The sequence below is a fragment of the Sorex fumeus genome, unplaced genomic scaffold (genome assembly GCF_029834395.1).
Source record: "Sorex fumeus unplaced genomic scaffold, SorFum_2.1 ptg000024l, whole genome shotgun sequence".
Classification (NCBI taxonomy): domain Eukaryota; kingdom Metazoa; phylum Chordata; class Mammalia; order Eulipotyphla; family Soricidae; genus Sorex; species Sorex fumeus.
Genome location: NW_026606081.1, coordinates 56000118 through 56017793, shown reverse-complemented (window position 1 = coordinate 56017793; position 17676 = coordinate 56000118). Strand labels below are relative to the sequence as shown.

The 17676-nt window shown below is 58.0% G+C and overlaps 2 protein-coding genes across 4 annotated transcripts; both read right to left on the bottom strand.

Moving 5' to 3' along the window:
* Positions 1-3442: 3442 nt before the first annotated feature.
* RPS17 (ribosomal protein S17) lies at positions 3443-5171 on the bottom strand. The gene is made up of 5 exons (XM_056114249.1): positions 5106-5171; positions 4732-4883; positions 4524-4629; positions 4345-4410; positions 3443-3569 (listed from the first exon to the last, which is right to left on the bottom strand). Exons 1-5 carry the CDS (start codon positions 5106-5108, stop codon positions 3489-3491), a joined length of 408 nt encoding a protein of 135 aa, XP_055970224.1. The 5' UTR covers positions 5109-5171; the 3' UTR covers positions 3443-3488.
* Positions 5172-6446: 1275 nt separating this feature from the next.
* On the bottom strand, positions 6447-17342 carry CPEB1 (cytoplasmic polyadenylation element binding protein 1). Of its 3 annotated transcripts, none has more exons than XM_056113976.1 (11): positions 16711-17342; positions 14585-14704; positions 13365-13588; positions 12410-12635; positions 10831-10944; positions 10509-10613; positions 9921-10057; positions 9368-9566; positions 8672-8766; positions 8322-8402; positions 6447-7756 (listed from the first exon to the last, which is right to left on the bottom strand). In XM_056113976.1, exons 1-11 carry the CDS (start codon positions 16862-16864, stop codon positions 7646-7648), a joined length of 1566 nt encoding a protein of 521 aa, XP_055969951.1. In that variant the 5' UTR covers positions 16865-17342; the 3' UTR covers positions 6447-7645. The 3 variants fall into 3 exon arrangements, with proteins under 3 accessions (XP_055969951.1, XP_055969952.1, XP_055969953.1); XM_056113977.1 differs by having other exon boundaries at positions 10524-10613; positions 16711-17341; XM_056113978.1 differs by having other exon boundaries at positions 10560-10613; positions 16711-17341.
* Positions 17343-17676: the final 334 nt, after the last annotated feature.

Below are 17676 nucleotides of genomic sequence, written 5' to 3'. Positions count from 1 at the left end.
GGGTACTGGGGCTGAGAGGCCTTGGGTTGTCGTTCCTGTGCCTGCAGTGCCCTGAGGGTGGGTGTGGGTTGGTGAGGACAAGGTCACACATGTGTGACCAAGACCAAGTGGGCTCAGGTTAGCCCCGCCCATAGGAAAAGGGGTAGTGAGATCCTAAATTAATATAGAGCAAACAGGAACTCATGCTTGGTGATGAGGTATGAAGCGGTGTGGTACTCAAAGGAGCACTGCATCGCATCAAAGTGGACTCTCTACATCAATCGGGAGCGAAGTAATCAACTCCCCCCAATCAGGAAAGAAAGCAAAACACTCCCACCCATCCGAGGTGCACCCCCACTCCCCACCCCCACCTCCCACACACCAATCAGGAAGGAAAGTAAACATCCGCTACCAATCAGGAATGAAGCAAATCAGTTTTCACCAAAGGAAAGAAAACAATTGCCAGGAAATCAGGAATCAAAGTGAACTCATTCCCATCAACAGGGAATATCTCAGACAAATCCCCAACCATGGCAGTGGAGTAATAAGCAAGTCCCCACCCATCAGATCAGAATGAAATCAGACATAAAAATAAACAGGTTCCTGACAGGAATGAAGTAAACAGTAAATACTAAGCAAGACACTGAAATTTTTTGCTTTAACTGAAAGTACAATCAGCAGCAACATTATTCACGAAGAACCTGGGTTGATGGCGTGCAAAACAAGGACCTTACCTTCCCTGTCTCTCTAGCCCTATTATTTGAGGGGGTGGGAAGGGGTGGAGGGTGGAGAGGGCCACACTGTGGATGCTCAGGGCTTACTCCTGGCTCTACACTCAGAAATCACTCCTGGTGGGGTTCGGGGGACTATATGGGGTGCCAGGGATTGAACTTGGCATGCAAGGAGAACGCTCTACCCGCTGTACTGTCTATCTCTAGTCTCATAATAATCAGAATTTTTTTTTCTTTTTGGGTCAGTGATGCTTAGAGATTACTCCTGGTTCTGCACTCAGGAATTATTTCTGGGGGTGCTCAGGGTGCCCTATAGGGTACCGGCGACTGAAACCCAGGCCAGGTGCGTGCAAGGCAAGTGCCCTTCCTGCTGCAGTTTCTCCAGCCATGTCTGTCTGATGCTTCCTCCATCTCGCCCGCTCTCTCGGTATCTTTCTCACTCTCTATCCCTCTGGGCTGCTTCAGCTTTTTTTTATTATTATTAAACTTTTTAATAGTGAGACACCATGAGGTACAGTTGTAGACTTACAAATTTTTGTGCTTGGGTTTCGATTGTACAATGATCAAATACCCATCCCTCCACCAGTGCCCATGTCCCACCACCACGGATCCCAGTATCCCTCCCTCCCCCCATCCCCCCATCCCCCCCGTCTCTGTGCTTCAGCTTTTGACTCGCAAGATTCAAGACAGTGAGCGTGGTGCAGACGCCTCCATCCCTTCGGAGCTTGAGCGAAAGGCTGTCTGGCCCCTGCGGCTCGCCTGTGCGGCGCCAAACCTCCGTGGCCCCCTCCCCAGGGATGGGCCCCTGGGGGTCGCGGCCACAGTCAGGAAGCTCTCACAGAATCGGAAACTGGAAATCAGTAACAGCGACCATTTGGAAGACTCGCAAACGCGTGGGCATTGCACAAAGGAACCCCCCGCGGGTGGCGGGGCGGGAGGGCGGCCCAGAGGTCAGTTTGTTCCTCACCTGCGCCCCGACGGGCGACAGGACGAAAGGGCCCGAGGCGGTCGACGGGCCTGCACAGTCTCGAACTAGAGTGGGCACTGCCGGTGCGCAGGTGGACTCGAGTTCTGGCCACGCCGACGCGCAGTGTCCGCGGGGACGACCCTATACACGGACACGGTCAGGGACCACCAGCGCCTGGACAGAGTCGCACGCAGACCGAGTCGGCCCGCTTTCCCTTCGAGCGCCAATCACAGCGCAGCTCGCCAGGGACACAGCAATTGGACCGCTTTGGCCCGCCCACCAGCGGAGAACCAATCAATGCACGCCGGGGGCGGGACAAACAGGCGACCGCGACACGCCCGCCCTCCCAGCACCAATCACAGCAAAGCTCGCATGTGAAGGCGCAAATAGACTGCTTTGGCCCGCCCACCTCCGGGACACCAATCAGCGCTCCCCCAGGGGCAGAGCAAACGGACTGCGCCAATCACTCCCTCTGGGGGAGGAGCTAGTGGACGCACGCGTCAGCCCGCCTAGCCTCGAATGACAAATCGCACCGGCAACTGGAGGACCGCCCACTCAGGAAGTACTTACTACTTCAGCCTCTAATAGTTTTAATTAGAATTTCCGCTGAATCTTGTTTGGCAGATGGAAGAACGGATGTTATTGGAATCCGCTGGAGACACAAAGTTTCTTCACGGAGCTTATGCGCCCCCCCCATCCCGCCACTGTAAGTCACCAGAAGATGTAAACATTGCCATGCCCAGTTCAGCCCATTTCTAACCCCCACTTCTCACCATGAATACCAGGTACCTGATGGGGGCCAACGGGAGGTGACATTTTGGCAGGATTGCATTCAGACCAGGGCCTGACCCCGTGCCAGTATTAACCCCCTAGTCTATGAGCCCAAGAGAAAAACCTTTTCTAAAGAGTAATACCAAGAATATACACAGAAAGTGAGTCCCCAGTGTCTATGGGATAAAAAGTAAACAGTTGATCAGAGTAAAGAGAAGCTCGTGACTCCTGCAGGGAGCACATTCAGCTCCAGGTCCAGTCCTGGTACTACAGGGGCCCAGGCAATCACAGGTGCACTGCCATAAGTGGGCCCCGGTGCAGTGAAAGATCTTGGGGCCGCAGAAATAGTACAACAGGTAGGGTCTTTGCCTTGCACGTGGCCCACCCCGGTTTGATCCAGCCATCACATATGGTCCCAAGCATCACCAGGAGTAATTCCTGAGCACAAGGCCAATAATAACCCGAGCATCACTGGGTGTGACCTCCAAAACAAAAGATCTCAACCCCCCTCACCCCCAGTGTATCGTCACTCTGTAACAGAAATCATTATAAGATACACCACTTGGCCAAAATGCTGTTATCATGAACTGAATAGGCCCTGCACCTCTGGGGGCAGATACAACTATTTTGGGGAGTTCCAACAGAGAAACCCAGCAACTGAGCTGAAAGCCACTAACAATCAATCCTGACTCAGGAAAGAACCAGTAGTGTAGGAGGGAGAAGCCACTAAATCCTGATCGTGCTCCCTCCCTCCTCCTTGCCAACACAGCTGTGATTCTGCATACTGGCAAAAGCACAGCAGCAGGGCCAAGCAGCACCCCACTTGTAAGAGCCAGGGGTCACGGTCATGGCTGGCAAAACATACAGGCCTCAGCGCTAGACAATCTGGTTTATAGCTGCCCTGCCCTGAGGGCAGCTGAGATGCTCCTGTTGCAGGCCACTGCAAAGGGTGCCTGGTTGCCCCCACCAGTAACCACCAACAGATGACACAGGCCAAGGTGTTTTATGAAGTTTACTGAAAATATCACAGCAAGGCAAATTTACACGGCTCCACGTGGTGTCTTAAAATTCATTCCAACGGTAGGCTGGGTGACCTGCAGGTTGGACAGACTGCCGAAGTCCTGAAAGAACAGAATAGGGTCAGTCTGGGCAGCCTGACCCCACCCTCCAATCTTGTAAGGCTGAGCCTCTTGCCAGGGAACAAATCCCTGCAAGACCCCAGCTCCCTGCACTCCAAATGCTGGAACCCAGGGAGCAGTGAATGAATGGTCGCCCCTCAGGAGCCACCCACAATTCACCACCAAAACCAAATCTTTTGTGTGATAATTAGGCGCTGGAGCAATAGTACAGCGGGTAGGGCGTTTGCCTTGCATGTAGCCGACTCGGGTTCGAATCCCGTACGGTCCCCAGAGCACTGCCAGGAGTAATTCCTGAGTGCAAAGTCAGGAGTAATCTCTGTGCATCGCTGGATGTGACCGCACCCCCCCCCCCAAAAAAAACACCACGGTTGGTTATTTCAAGAAGATGGCAGGTTTCCCATGACAGCAATTCTCTAAAGGTGGGTGCCAGAGACCCAAGAGGTTCAAAGTACCAACGATGACCTACTAGCCTTGGAAGCACTTGCTCCTGTCACAAGGACTGATACAGGAAAGGCCCACTGCAGCCCCTCAGTGTTCGAGGGTGGGTCGACCCCAAGTGGCCAACAGGAGACAGTGGGCAGGAGAGTCTGCACCCTAGGCCACTGGGAGCCCTGAGGTCCCGCCGCCCCCAGCTTGGCATTTTAAAGGAGGTGATGTCACCGAAGCCAGTGCCTTCAGGGCCCTGGAAGAGGAAGACCACGACCCCCCCCCCCCCCCCCCCGCCCCAGGTAGGGAAAGAAAAGGCCCAGGCCCTCACCAGGAGCTTCAGCATCTCTTTAGTGTCAGGGTCCACTTCAATGATCTCCTGGTCCAGGGCCGAGACCTACAGAGAAGCAAGCAGCCCCCAGGTGGTCAGCACCGGCGGAGGCCCCGGGAGCAATCCCACCGCCCCGCGGAAAGCCCCCATCAACCCCGGCCCGGCAGCTGGGCGCTTACCTCGGGCACGTAGTTGTCCCTCCGCTCCCGCTCCTCCTCCTGCAGTTTGATGGAGATGCCCCGCACGGGCCCCCTCTGGATGCGCTTCATCAGGTGCGTGACATAGCTGCGGGGGCGGCGGGCGGGGGTCAGGGGTCAGGGGTCAGGGACGCGGCCCCGCCCGGCCCCCGCCGCCCGGCCCCGGCCCCGGCCCCGGCCCGCGCCGTACCCGGCGATCTTGTTGCGGAGCTTCTTGCTGGGGATGATGGCGATCTCCTCGCACACGCGCTTGTTGGTGTGGAAGTCGTTGCCCAGGCGCGTGTAGTACTTCTCGATGATGACCCGCGCCGCCTTCTTCACGGTCTTGGTGCGAACGCGGCCCTGCGGGGGTGGGGGGTGGGGGGCACGGGGTCAAGGCCGGCGCGGGCGGCGCGGCTCCGGGGCTCCGGGGCTCGGCCGTGCGGGGCCGCGGCCGCCGCACGTCCCGCCGCACCGGGCCCCGCGCCCCCGGGGCCCCGCGCCGCTGCTGGCGGGCGGAGGGACGCCGCGAGGGGCGGATGGAGGCCGATTGCGGGCAGAGCCGCCTCGGGCGCGGGCACCTACCATGTCGGCGGGTCTCGGCGAAAGAGGAAGCAGGAAGCACCAGCGAGGCCTATAAGGCGCGGGCCAGAAGGCTTCTTCCGCCCGGGACGCGCCGGGTCCCGGCGGGCGCGCCACAGCGGCCCCTGCTGGAGCGGAGTGGAAGCGCGGCCCTGCCCTCCAGGGGGCGGTGCCTGAGCGCTGGGGGCGTGGCTTCGGGTCTGCGCCCCGCCCCCTGGGCGGAGCTGGCCTCTCACGCAGGAACATGTGGGCGGCGGGACTCGGAGACCCCAGGACCCCCGCCGCGGTCAGCGAGTTCGCGTGTGGCCTCCTGCAGGCTCCCTGCAGCTTACAAAGGCGCCCCCCCCACACACACTTTGTGCTAGCTGCTCTGGGAAGGCTCCACCCTGCAGGTGGAGGCAGCACCTGTGGACCTGCAGTGGGTTGGGGGTACCCGGGAGGGACAGGCCTCAACTGTGCTGAGCCCCCAGTCGTAGCAGGCTCCTCGCCCCCAGGGACCAGGGATACCCAAGCAACAGCATGCGTGAGCCTATGTACCCAGGTGTGATCACCCTGGCAGGGATGCCTCCAGGAGCAGGCCAAGTGCTTTGGGGTAAGGGGGATGGCCCACTAAGTCTCCAACATGCTTGTTAACTAAACTGAAGGGGCTGCTGAGTCAGCGCCAGGGTCTTGGTGCAACTGACAGCCCAGAACTGAGTCCAGGCAGTTTTTATCCATTCTCATCACATCCTCCTTGGCAACATCAACTGGCTTTCTTCTAAGCAAGTATATTTCAGTACAGAAGCTAAATGTTAACCGCGGTTTAGCCTTGGATGATTAGAAACCATTTTTTTTCTTTTCCTCACTTGGCAACTGAAAAGAGCAATGTTGGACAGCTATAAATCAGATTATCCTCAGGGTTATCTTCAGGAGTTATTCCAAGGTTATTCTCAAGGGTTATTCTTGGGGTATCCTGTCCCTGTGTCCTTGTGTCCTTAAGAGCGTCTCATCCTATTTCTCAGCTATTCTTTTGAGTCGCCTGCTTTCTCTGCTAACTTTGGGTTTTCGAGTCACACAGGAAAGGACACCTCCCCACAGTCCGCCCAGAAGTGGACACTTCCCAGCAACCCACCCAAGCTACAGAAGCTGCGAGCATCCCCACCTCTGGGCAGTTCCATTTCCTCCAACTAGGGCTAGGCTAGGTGGAGCTACGGGGGGAGGGGTCTCAGCCAGGGAGGGGCTGGCCTCCCACAGGAGGGTCCCACCCACTCCTGGCTGGAGTCTCTGTCCAGAGCGCGCGCGCGCACACACACACACACACACACACACACACACACACACACACTGACACAGACCAGGCCAGGGTTATGCTGCAACATGTTTATTGTGTACCCAAAAACACAGCACAGCTCACTCCACAGGACTGTAGAGTGCAGTCTTTCTGCGGACACTGCAGTGAGGTAGAGACTCCACACAGCTTCCCACACGCACAGGGCAGGGGGGGTATGCAAAGACGCATGTATTCAGCCAAGGGGAGGGGCTCACAGGGTTTCTTTGGCACACAGCTTCCCAACAGGGGTAAGGTTTGGTTAAGGGGGAAAAAAATTTAAAAAGAAAGGAAAAGTCACGTTTTCACATTCTAATCACATTTCAGTACCGGTAGCTGTGGCTTCATCGATTCTCCAGGAACGAAATAAGGAAGGGTACCTGCCGCCCCTTCCCCGAGCCTAAAACCTGCCCCATCAAAAAACAGCCCTTTCTCGCACAGTTAAAAAAGAAAATAGTCCTGTGAGTTTGTGATTGAAACGTCTTCTCAACCTCCCTCCCCCACGCAAGTGCAACAGAAGAAGGTGCAGTAAACGGTCAAAACTATGTACAGCAGCCGCTGGCTCGTGTGCTGGCTGTCCGTCACTTTCAGATTCCCCATTTTCTTTTTTGGTTACAAAAATTCTTGATCTGCAGCCCGAGACAGTGACCAGCAGTCCCCAGACACAAAGATGCTATGTTAAAACCGCCAGAAAAGAAAAGAAAATCTCTTGTTTCAAACGACTGAACTGTTTTAAGGAGTGTAAAAAGTGACTAGTAAAAACCCTCAAGCATAATATATGAAATATGATTTTGGTTTAAATGAAGAGCAAAGTCTCCTTGTTGTGTAAGTAAAAAACACCAGCTGAACACTCAAGTTTATGCCGTTCAGGTGGGGGTAAATCAATGGAAAGGCACTATCCGGCAACTGCAGAAAGCAGCGAGGCCTGCACGTCGTCGTCGTCACCAGTATTGCAGGAATGTAAAAAAGCTCTTTCAATAAATAGGCATCGTGGCAATACTTCCTGGACAGGTAGTTCCTTTTTTGCTTTTCATCGGCAAATGGGGAAATAAAATCTGGGAGACTACAGAGTCACCTGGAGAGTGAGCCGGAGGCTGCTTCCCCTGGCGCACCCCGGAAAACGAAACCTGGAAAACGCATTGTGCATTACTCAGTGCAGAAACAAAGACGATTCAGCAAGTGCAAAGGCTCCCTGGTCACCGTGGCAGGGGTAGAGGCTGCTGCCCAGCCGGCCAGTCTAGCTGGATTCCCGGTTCTTCTGATTCCGCATCAGGGGCCTGTGGTGGTACAGACCCTCCCCGCTGTGTTGCCAGTACCAGCAGTTCCGGCAGAAGTACTTGAAGCACACCTGGGGGAGGAGGGGAGGCATCAGGGCAGCAGCCGTTGCACTGGTGCCCAGGGGCCCCGAGTGTCATGGGAGAGGAGCCCCATGAGCACATGCCATCTGTCTCTGGGCCCACGAGCAGAGCCAGCCCCGGGGGCAAGACCCAGCTCAGAGCTAGGCTGGCCAGGGGACAGGGACTCGGAGAGCTGAGAAAGGCCTGGAACAGGCGCTGGGCCCTGCCAGTGAGCCGCAGCTTCCCCAACTTTCCCACCACCCGCAAGCCTGCCTGACAGAGCTCAGCAAGCCCCCCACTCTGAGTTCTGAGGGAGCCAGGAGCACCTCTGGACTATGCGCACTGCTGCCCACCCCAAACAAACATGGGGGCCAACCTGGCTCCAACACAGCCTCAGTCCTTGTTTAGGGGCAACTCCTGGCTCTGTGCCCAGAGGCCCATGAGGGGCTGAGGACTGAGCCAAGCTCCCAGCACTCCCATCACCTGCACTGCCCTCTCCACCGCCCCCCGCCCCCCGCCAAGCTGGACTGGGCACGCTTACCTAAGGGGCTGCCCAAACTCACATGTGCAACTCACCTGGTCCCGGCAGAAGAAGGGGCCGGACTGTAAGCTACAGATGTGGCACAGGGAGTCTTCCAGGTAAGGGTCAATCTGGATCTGCAGAGAGGAGGAGGAGAATGCAGGCACTATGCTCTGGTCTCTAGGCCTTCTGGCTCATGGAGAATGGGAGCACTGGGGCCAAGGGCCAGCCACTACCATCAGAGCAGCATCGTGACACTCTCTGAGCCTCCTTGGCAAAGGGACTACCCAAGCCAGCGAGGCTGCTGTATTGCCACAGCAGGAAGGCACCCACAGGAAGGCCGAATCCCTCCCCCACCCCAAGACCTCTCCATCCCACCTCCCCCAGCCCCCTGCCACCATCTCACCTTCTTAGTGAACTTATTAGTTCTTATCTCCACAAAGGCAGCACTGACTGCTTTCAGGTAACTGTGCTGGTTGTTGAAAGTTACACGGCCAGACCCTGGAACGACAGAGGTGGCAGCCTATAAGCACTAGCAGCAGCCCTGCCCTGGGTGGCAAAGGACAGAATTGGAAGCCCTCCCTGTATGCTTCCCAGCTGCCAGGCTCGAGCACAAAGGAAGTGACTGCGTCTCATCTGACCCGAAGTGATCAAAAATGTGGCCAAGAGCTAGACTGCAAGTGCCCCGACCTCAGGCCCTGCTGCCCTATCCCACAGCGTGGGCAGCACCAGGCCCCTCCCCAGTGGGCAGGATGTGGGGCCAGACAGAGAAGCCTCTGAGGACTTGTCCCGGGCAGAAACCCAGGTGCACTCAGACCACTCTGTGGGCAGGCCTGGGCACACGGGGGCCAAGAAGCCATGCTAGAGTCGTGGCCTCTAAAGCCCACCACACAGGGAAGCCCACCCTGCAGAGGAAAAGCTGAGAAGAGACGGAGCTGGCTCACACCCCCACCATGAGGCACTTTTTCTCCTGTCTAACTACATGGCCAAGCCTGGCTGGCAGGGCTGCCCTCTCTGGTCCCACCACATGAGCAGAGGTGGACTGTGGCCAGCTGCGTCCTGTGCCACCCCATGTCCCAGCACAGAGTGGGCCCTCCCTCACCAATGGGGTACTTGTGCCTGTCGGTGTCGATGCCGGCGTACGTCACTCCCCCGAAGAGGTCGTTGAGGATGGTCGCCAGGGCCTCTGCATTGAGTATCCCATGCAGCGCGCCCACAAACACGGTCCTGTTGAGGTCCATCCTCTGAGTCGGGGTCCGTACAAAGTTGCTATCCGCTACCACCCAGGGGATCACTTGCACCTGAAAATCAGCCTAAAGTGGGTGAGTCCAGGCAGAACAGAGGCAAAGCAGCGTTTCTGCGCACATACTGACGGGCCCAGCGTCAGACGCTGCACTCTCACTCAGGCCTCCCTACCCACCCTGAGTCTAGGCATCAGATGGGGTGAGCGTCAAGTGGGGAGCAGCCTGCACAGTCACTGAGAACCAGCACCACACCCACCGACAACGGGGCCCCGCAAAGGGTAGGGGCCTGACATCTGTGGCCTGGGGCATCTGAAAAGGAAAGGGCTGATTCTGCAGGCACACAGGCTTGTGTCTGGAGACCGGGGGACAGAGACGACACACTGGACAAGTAGGACCAAGGTGAGCGCCCACCTCCTTGCAGGGCATTCTCCGGCTGGACATCTTGTAGTAGTATTCGCTCAGGCCGACAGGGCTCAGCGGGTCGTGGGAGCAGGCCTGCAGCAGGGCGCGAACAGACCTCTCCTGCTTGAAGACCAGGTACACGTATCCTGCTCCCAAGGAAGCGGCCGTCAGTGCCCTGGGAGCAGAGTGCGTGGGGTGCAGGCCAGGCTCTGCTCAGGGAGCCCAGGCACAGGGAGGGGCTGCGCAGAGGTGGGTCCCACCTTCCCAGACTGGGGGGGCGGGGGGGTAACACATCTGGCTGGCTGCAGCTCGGAGGGAGCTCAGTGTCTGGCCAGGACAACAGGCAGGGCAAAGCAAGCAGGTGAAGGCCAGCTTCCCATGCCTCCTTGCGAGGCTACCCAGGATACGTTTCAGTGTGTGGAGTTCCACGTAAGGGGGCTGGGGCCGCCCCCACGAGTGTGAATGGGTGAAGGGACCCTGGGACCAGGGATACCGAGGGTGTGTGAGGCTGGAGGGGTGCTGGGGCCCACAGATCACCACATGCAGCCTCAGTGTGCGGGGCGAGGAGAACAGAAGCGCCTACCATGTTGGCATTACCTTTGGGCATATTACCTTTGGGCGGGTACCGGGGGTGCTTGCCATCCTTACCAGGCCAATCCACACTCAGAGAGCCAAACTCGCAGAAGGTGTTAAGCAACCCAGCTGCAATGAGACCCAGAGGGCGTTGGAGATGTGGGCAAGGGCCCCAGGGCTCCTGCGTCCAACAGGTCTTCACAATGTCCCCACTCAGGTCCCTCAGGACTTGGTGGCCTTGATGAGAAGAGCCAGCTTACTCCTCCTGAACCTTCTTTGAGAACGCCACCCGCCACCAGTGACGTGGGGGCCCAAACCAAGAGCAGTGCCCGTCCACAGCACCTACCTTCTGAGATGTCCCAGGGCACGCCTCCTAGAAACACCTTGCAGGAGTAGGTGGGGTTCCGATAGTTGCGTGGAGGAAGCTGGCCGCTCCAGGTACATGTGGCTTCATTCACAGCTTGGTGGGGGACAGAGAGACGGGCTCAGAGACCCACCAACTCAGTGCCCGGGCCTAGGGCACCTTTCCAGGACACACTGGCCCACCTGGCTCGTGCCCAGCCAAGTCTGCATGATCGGAAGCCTGGGCCAGAAGCTGGCACCGTGACTTTAGGCGCTGGCGTGGCAAGCACCCAGGGGGCCAATGCACACATAGCCCTGACAGACCCCTGCAGGTGCCTACTCTTACCGACCCCCATCAACCCAGTGTGAGCCAGAGTCTTACCGTGCTGACTCTACCAGAACCGAGGGCAGCGGAGCAGGTGTGAGGCTGGAGTGAGCACAGCCCACACTCCCCCAAGGTATAGGCCGCCCAGAACGTCTGCTCCAATTCTCACCCCAACCATCTAAAGGGGGCTGCTGCAGGCTCTCTCCCCGTGTGCAGGGAGGACCGTCCCACTACTCCCCAGGGCCTTCGTTCACAGCTGGCAGGAGGGTTCAGCACCACCACCGCTGGGCCCCAGGAGGGCTCAGGGACTCAGTCACCCACACCCACCACAAGTCGGGTCATGCAAGTGGTTCCATGGCTGCCCCCACACACCAAGCAGGTCCTGTTCTGCTGCTGGGATCCCAGAATCACTGGTCCCACACAGGTGTGTGTGAGCACCGCACAGCTGTGACCCTGAGCATCATTACAGCACTCTACACCTGCCAAGGAACTGACAGGATAAGCACGACCCCACGTAACGCAGGCTTCTGGGGTCCACAATGTATGCCCCAGCTTCACTTCAGCTCTAGGAAGATGGTCCATCCGCAGCCCCACCACAGTGCCCTTGACCCGCCTCTCACAGGCAGACCCATACTGGCAGAGCTGGGGTCTGAGCTGTCTGGGTTGGTGGGAGGTGCCAACCAGCTGCCCCTTGAGCCTCCTCCTGCCCTAAGGGTCCCAGTGAAACCAGCCTTAACCACAGCTAGGTCCAGGGCCTTAGGCGCCACTGACAAGTGTGTGGATGAGCCAAATTGTGGTGTAGCAGAGCCAGAGCCCAAGACGGTGCTGCTGACCATGTCCTTACGGCATCCCACACTTCTACGGGTTCAGGAGGACACAGGCCTGCCGTGCCTTTAAAGGATTCAAATACCAGCACCTGACAGCTAAGAGACTGGCCTGACACCCAGGCCAAACTGTCCCTTACCTCAAAAGGTGACAAATGATACATCAAGAGAAGGCCAGAGGGAGAGTCTACTCTAACTCAGAGACCAGGGGGGGATGGAGGAGGGGGACAGCGCAGATGACTCTGGGTCTGGATCCAGGGGTTACCTCCAGGGACAGCAAGAGACAGCTCATGACCTGGTGTCAGGCTCTCTGCTTGCAGATGCTGCTCAGCCGCAGGGAGCTAGGCGCTGGCACAGAGCCGAGCAGGGCCTTCTCTGGCCAGGGACACTGTGAGCAGAGGCGCAGAGACAGCCCTGCGACATCTCGCACTCACCTGCAGCCTGGCGATGCATTCTGGCATCCCTCTCTATGCTGAAGGGGTCCTTAGGTGTCCACATAGATGCCCATGGCCACCCTTTGGATGCACTGGTAGAGGAGGAAGTGACAGCAGAAGGTGCAGCTTGCTCCTGGTCCAGCTGGGTCCCGACTTTCATCTGTAAGGGGTCTCTGGGACTAGCCCCGGCCAGGAAGGGAATGGCCGGGGAAATACGGAGGTTGGACTAGGGAGGAAAAGGCAGTTTTGTTGAGTGGCGACCAGGCCACTGAGACCCACGGGCACGACTCAGCACTTACAATTTCTTTTTTCCCGTGTTTTTCAGATTAATGGAAATGTCCCAAGAATCAACATTTTATGAACACCTTTACTTGTTTCTGTGTGGTTCTGAGGCTACACCCAATGGTGCTCAGGGAATATTATGTGGTACTGAGGATCAAACCCAGGTTGGCTGCATGCAAGGAAAGCACCTTATCCCCTGTATTATCCCTCTGGCTCCTATGATCACACTGCTAGTAACAGAGTAGTTTGATCTATAAATAGGAATTGTTGTGTAACATTAAAATACGGTTTCAAGTTTCTTTTGCTTCAACTTTTAAAAATTTAGCAGTGAGACAGTGAACAGATTTGATTAGTACTTTAGAACTGTACTGCCAGATCTGGACCATACATGGTGCCAGGCACTGACCCTGGTAAAGCCAACACCTTGCCCCATATTCTCTCTCCAGCCATGTATCACATCGTTTAAAAGCAAAAAAAAAAACAAAAAACAAACAAAAAAAAAAAACAATGCCTGTGTTGGTCAAGGGCAGCTGCAAGGTCCCTAGGGCTACTCTGCTGTGAGCTGTGGTCCTGTAGCTTCTGCTGTGGCCTCCTAGGACCCCCTAATTCTGTGGGCATGAGCCCCCATCCTGCAACATAGTCCTCCCTTCACACCACCCTAACAACGACTCACGAGCAGTTCTGCGATATAATCTGATCCAGAGCTGAAGCCACTGGTGTCGGTCTCAATGATGCTGTTGGAATGGGACTCCAGGGTGGACGGGGTGTTCAGCTGGAACCCACGGACAGCGGATGCTGGGAACTTGTCCACGCTAGACCCCAGGGGCTCCGAAGGCAGGAAGCTCAAGGGGGGTTTCCTCCGGGCACTGCCCAGTGGGCTCTGGAGCATGCTGAGTACTGGAAGGAAAGAACAGAGTCCCGTAGTCAACCCCCCCACCCTATGCCCAAATACACAGACGCCCAGGGACCCACTGGAAAACAAGACTCCACACTAAACACCAGGTCACAGCTGCCTTGCATCCAGGTACCCTTGAAGCCCTGCTCTCCAGGAGACAGACCCAGGCCCCTCTGCCCAGTCCTTGTGCTCACAGGGAAGCCACAACTCTTCAGCACTGCCCAGGGAAGTGCAGAGACCTCCCACCTGGGGGGCCTGGTGCCAGACCCTCGGCCCACAGGGACCAGCAGCTACTTTGCTTGCAGATAGACAGATGGAGCCTTGTTTAGGGGGGAGTGCATGGCAGAGCAAGACACCACACAAGATAACCTACAGGGTCACAAAGAGGGAAGCCAAAGCGGGAGGGACACAGAGGCCCGCACGGCCAACTCCTGGCTTGTGGGGAGAGCAGAGGTAGTCGCCTTGGCTGGGTTGCTGAGGCCTGGCACAGAACTCCACTATGCATGTCCATCTGAAGAGGGGCTGAAGGCTCTCGTACATGGTCACTGCCCCACAGTGACCCACCTCACACAGGCCCACCAGACAGATAGGGGCATGTGTGCAGGGAACAGAGGGAGCAGAGAGGGCTTGGGGATCCAGCTCTCCCTCCATTCTGCTCAGCACTGAGACTCCACTAGCTGGGACGCGAGGGCAGGGCAAGCAGCCAGCACCTCCTCTATAAAGGGGCTACCTGAACTTAGGAACCAAAGTCTGGGGCGCGACAGGACCCTTACACGGCAAGTATCTGGGTCACTGGGGTCACGTCACTGACTGCTCACTGGGGAGCAGCTCTGGCAGCCAAGGGGCCAGTAGCCAGCACACTTCTGTCCTCTTGCATGCGTGTCCCAAGCATAGGGCTCCACGGGGTGGACAGTTCCAGCCACAAGGGCAGCCTGGGGGGGGGGGGTGTAGGAGACCAGGAGGATATTTTTAGCCAACTGTTGACTTTCTCCACTTACCTTCTCTGTCAGCCCCTGTGGGTTCAATGGCCGAGTCATCACGTGCACGTTCAGATGCTCCCCCAGCACACAAAGGACCCAAGTGTGGCGGCAGCAGTGCTTGCCAGTGGATGCCTGCACCTGAGGGAGTGGGGGGACAGACGGATATCAGGACAGCAGGACCCAGTGTGCTCAGATGCAGAAAAGACCCCGCCCAGGCACGCGGCTCCAGCCCCCCAGGCTACCCCCCAACCTGGGTTCCAGTACCCATACCTCCTGCAACACTGCTTGGGCTCTACCCCACGGGGGTCCACAGGGCAAGCCAACGGCCCTTCCCCCATCCTGGTGGTGCTACTCCAGCATCTTCCCTTCTGGCCCAGAAGGCCAGCTCATGCCCAGTCACCTCCTGATTTCTGTTGTCAGCACATCTTCATCATGGGTTGACCAGGCACCAAGTGCCACTGGCAGTGAATGCACAGCCCCTCTGCACTGCCAGTGGGCCCCAGGTGGCCTGTCCCACTGGGCTGCACAGGAGACCAGGCACAGCCCTTCTCATCCAGCTGAGAGCGGAGCCACATGCCATGCTGGGACATGCAGACAAGAGGACTGCAGAGACCTGACAGGGCCCAGAGGACCCTAACCCTCAGTGGGTGGCACCGCCCTCTGGCCTCACACCCAGCTCTAAGATCTCAGTTGCTAGCCTAGGAAGACCACAGACCCCTCAGCATTCCCAGGTGGCAGGGAGAGGAGCCAGACAGAAGCAGCAGGTCAGCCCCACCCTGGACCAGAGAAAGGACTGACCCCACCCCACCGGATGTAATCCTCCAGGACTGCTTGTTCCCAGGGTCACTTCCCGCTGGACAAGGTGTCTGGTACAGTCCCAAAGGGAGGTTGGTGAGGGCCATGTGAGGTGGGCAGAGCCAGCAGCAGGGGTCCACAGCCTCTAGCTGCAGAGCCCCAGAGTGGCGTGCAGGCTTCTGTCTGCAGGACCCCAGCCCCAATGAGCCCCTCAGTAGCACAGGAGAGCCCAAGGTACAGGTGGCATTGGAACCCTCAGTGAAGGTGTCAGGCCTAACCTCGTAACAGATCACCACGGGACCTGGACGTGCCCCTGAGGACCAAGCTCTGCTATTAAGGACCCACATCTCTGGCACAGGCCTGGGGCATTGAAATGGCAGACACAGAGGTTCTAGGCTCTGCAAAGCCTCTGAAAATGAAGCTTGTGCCACAGAGGGTAGACACTGGAAAACTGGACTGTATACTGGTCAGGACAGCCAGTTTCTGGACAAGGACAAGGAAGGGCCAGTCCATGAGCCCACTGCTGGCACCATCTGTCTCTGGCGGCCCCACCCCTATCTTCCCACAGCACCTGCAACTGAGAATCTTTTCACTGATTTGGTGGTGTCAGGGCTAGCCTCTTCATTAACGGAAAGATCACACCAGACAGCCGATGCAAATTCATGGTACCAACTATCTCTTAGCTTACCTTCCTTCCCAACAGACCAGCCCAAGTCACAAGGAATCCACGGGTGGGGCGGGCCTGCGCAGAGTGGTCGGCTTCTCCAGGACCCCCTTCAGAATGGAGGTACAAGGACCAGGGGAGGGGGATACCCCTGACCTGGAGGGCAAGCCGCCCCACCTACCCCTGCTAGCATCACCTTCTCCTGACCCACAGAAAGTCACGGCCCCTGGCCCTGCCTGCCTTGCTGGAGGTAAGACCCTTCCTGGGCTGTAGCCCGGGGACCACCCTTCCTCCACCTGCAACCCCCAACTCTAAAGGCCACTCGGAGTAGGATCTGGACCCCAGCAATGCTCGTTCTGAACTCCCCTCCCCTACCTAAAAGTATTTTGCCTCATCATCTTCAGGTAGGCCTGGGCTGGGATAGGGGGAATGCAGCTTCTCTGCATGGAGCTGCTGCCTTGGGGACGCTTCTCCAGGCCCCTAGGTGCAGGCTGATACCTCAGGGGATTGCTCAGGGTACGGGAAGGCCACGGCTGCCTGTGTGAGCAGCCATCTGTCCTGCCCCCTCAGCCAGTCTCCCGATCTTGCAAACAGCTCCGTGTTGTATGTGTGTGTATGTGGGTGGGGGGAACAAGAGGGGGAGATAGCAACTGTTGCCGGGGCCCCCCCGAACCCCGGCACTGACCTGGCTGTGTGTTGCTCGAGGGTGCAGAGTCAGAATCCTGCGTACTCCAGGGCTGGTCCCAGCCCGTGAGGCTGCAGGCCTGCATACCAAGGCACAGGTCATTGACATCTGGGAGGCCACAAGCAGACTCCTGCGCAGAGGTGGGGAAGAGCATCCTGCTGGCCACAGTCTCCTCAGAGTCCCGGAAGTCTGCTTGGGTGAGAGGAGAGCAGAGACCCCGGTGAAGGGCCAGTTCCCCAGTGTCAGTCCCAATAAACACTGTTCAGGAGTTTCTGGGGCTCAAGGACCAGACATCCAAGCCAGGCTGATGCTGCCGCGACTGCCTCTGCACTTTCAGGGGGCATCTGCGCGGGAGCCCCCTCCCCACACACCCCCTCTCCTAGCCTGTCTGCATCACAGACTGGACCAGCATGTGATCAGGCTCCTGATGCTCCCGCGGCCAGTGACATCAGCGCTGAGCCCAGGAGGGAGTGAGCAGCATCTCTGGGAACCGGCGGCCGGGGGAGGAGCAGAGGGACGTGGGGAGGAGACTTGCCTCCCGGAAGGGAGGGAGGGAGGGAGAGCGGCTCCTCCAGCAGCTGGTCCTCAGGAGTGGCTGGGGCAGCGCCCTCCAACCCGCCGCAGTGGGGGGCGACTTCAGTCCTCCCTGCACCACCAGAGCAAGGAGCGGCTGCCGCCCTTGGCCCCTCCCGCTCCTTCCCCCGCTCTCCACCCCCAAACCCCAAACACTCTAGTCCTGGACTCTCTCCAGCTGCTTGCTCAAGCCCTGGTTTTTACAGCACGATGCAAAGCTCCGCGATGGAGCTGCTGGCCCAGATCTCTGCTGAGTGGCCCCGAGCAGCCCTGACACAGCAGGCGGCGCAGGGCGGGCCTCTCCTGCACCAGCCAGGTTCCTGCACCCTGGGGAGCCGGCCAGGTGCTCCAGGCGCCTGGGCAGTCCGTGGGGGAGGGGACTGGCCAGGATGC

Bases quoted from the DNA above. Each gene is read 5' to 3' on its own strand.
- RPS17 (XM_056114249.1), bottom strand. The intron at 4,630-4,731 runs GTACGGCGCGGG...CCGCCCCCGCAG, and splicing joins CTCCGCAACAAGATCGCCGG to CTATGTCACGCACCTGATGA. The intron at 3,570-4,344 runs GTGAGGGCCTGG...CTGTTCTTTCAG, and splicing joins AAGAGATGCTGAAGCTCCTG to GACTTCGGCAGTCTGTCCAA.
- CPEB1 (XM_056113976.1), bottom strand. From the start codon at position 16,864: ATGCTCTTCCCCACCTCTGCGCAGGAGTCTGCTTGTGGCCTCCCAGAT. The intron at 13,589-14,584 runs GTAAGTGGAGAA...CTTTCCTTCCAG, and splicing joins CACAGGGGCTGACAGAGAAG to TACTCAGCATGCTCCAGAGC. The intron at 8,767-9,367 runs GTGAGGGAGGGC...CTGTCGTTCCAG, and splicing joins CAGGCACAAGTACCCCATTG to GGTCTGGCCGTGTAACTTTC.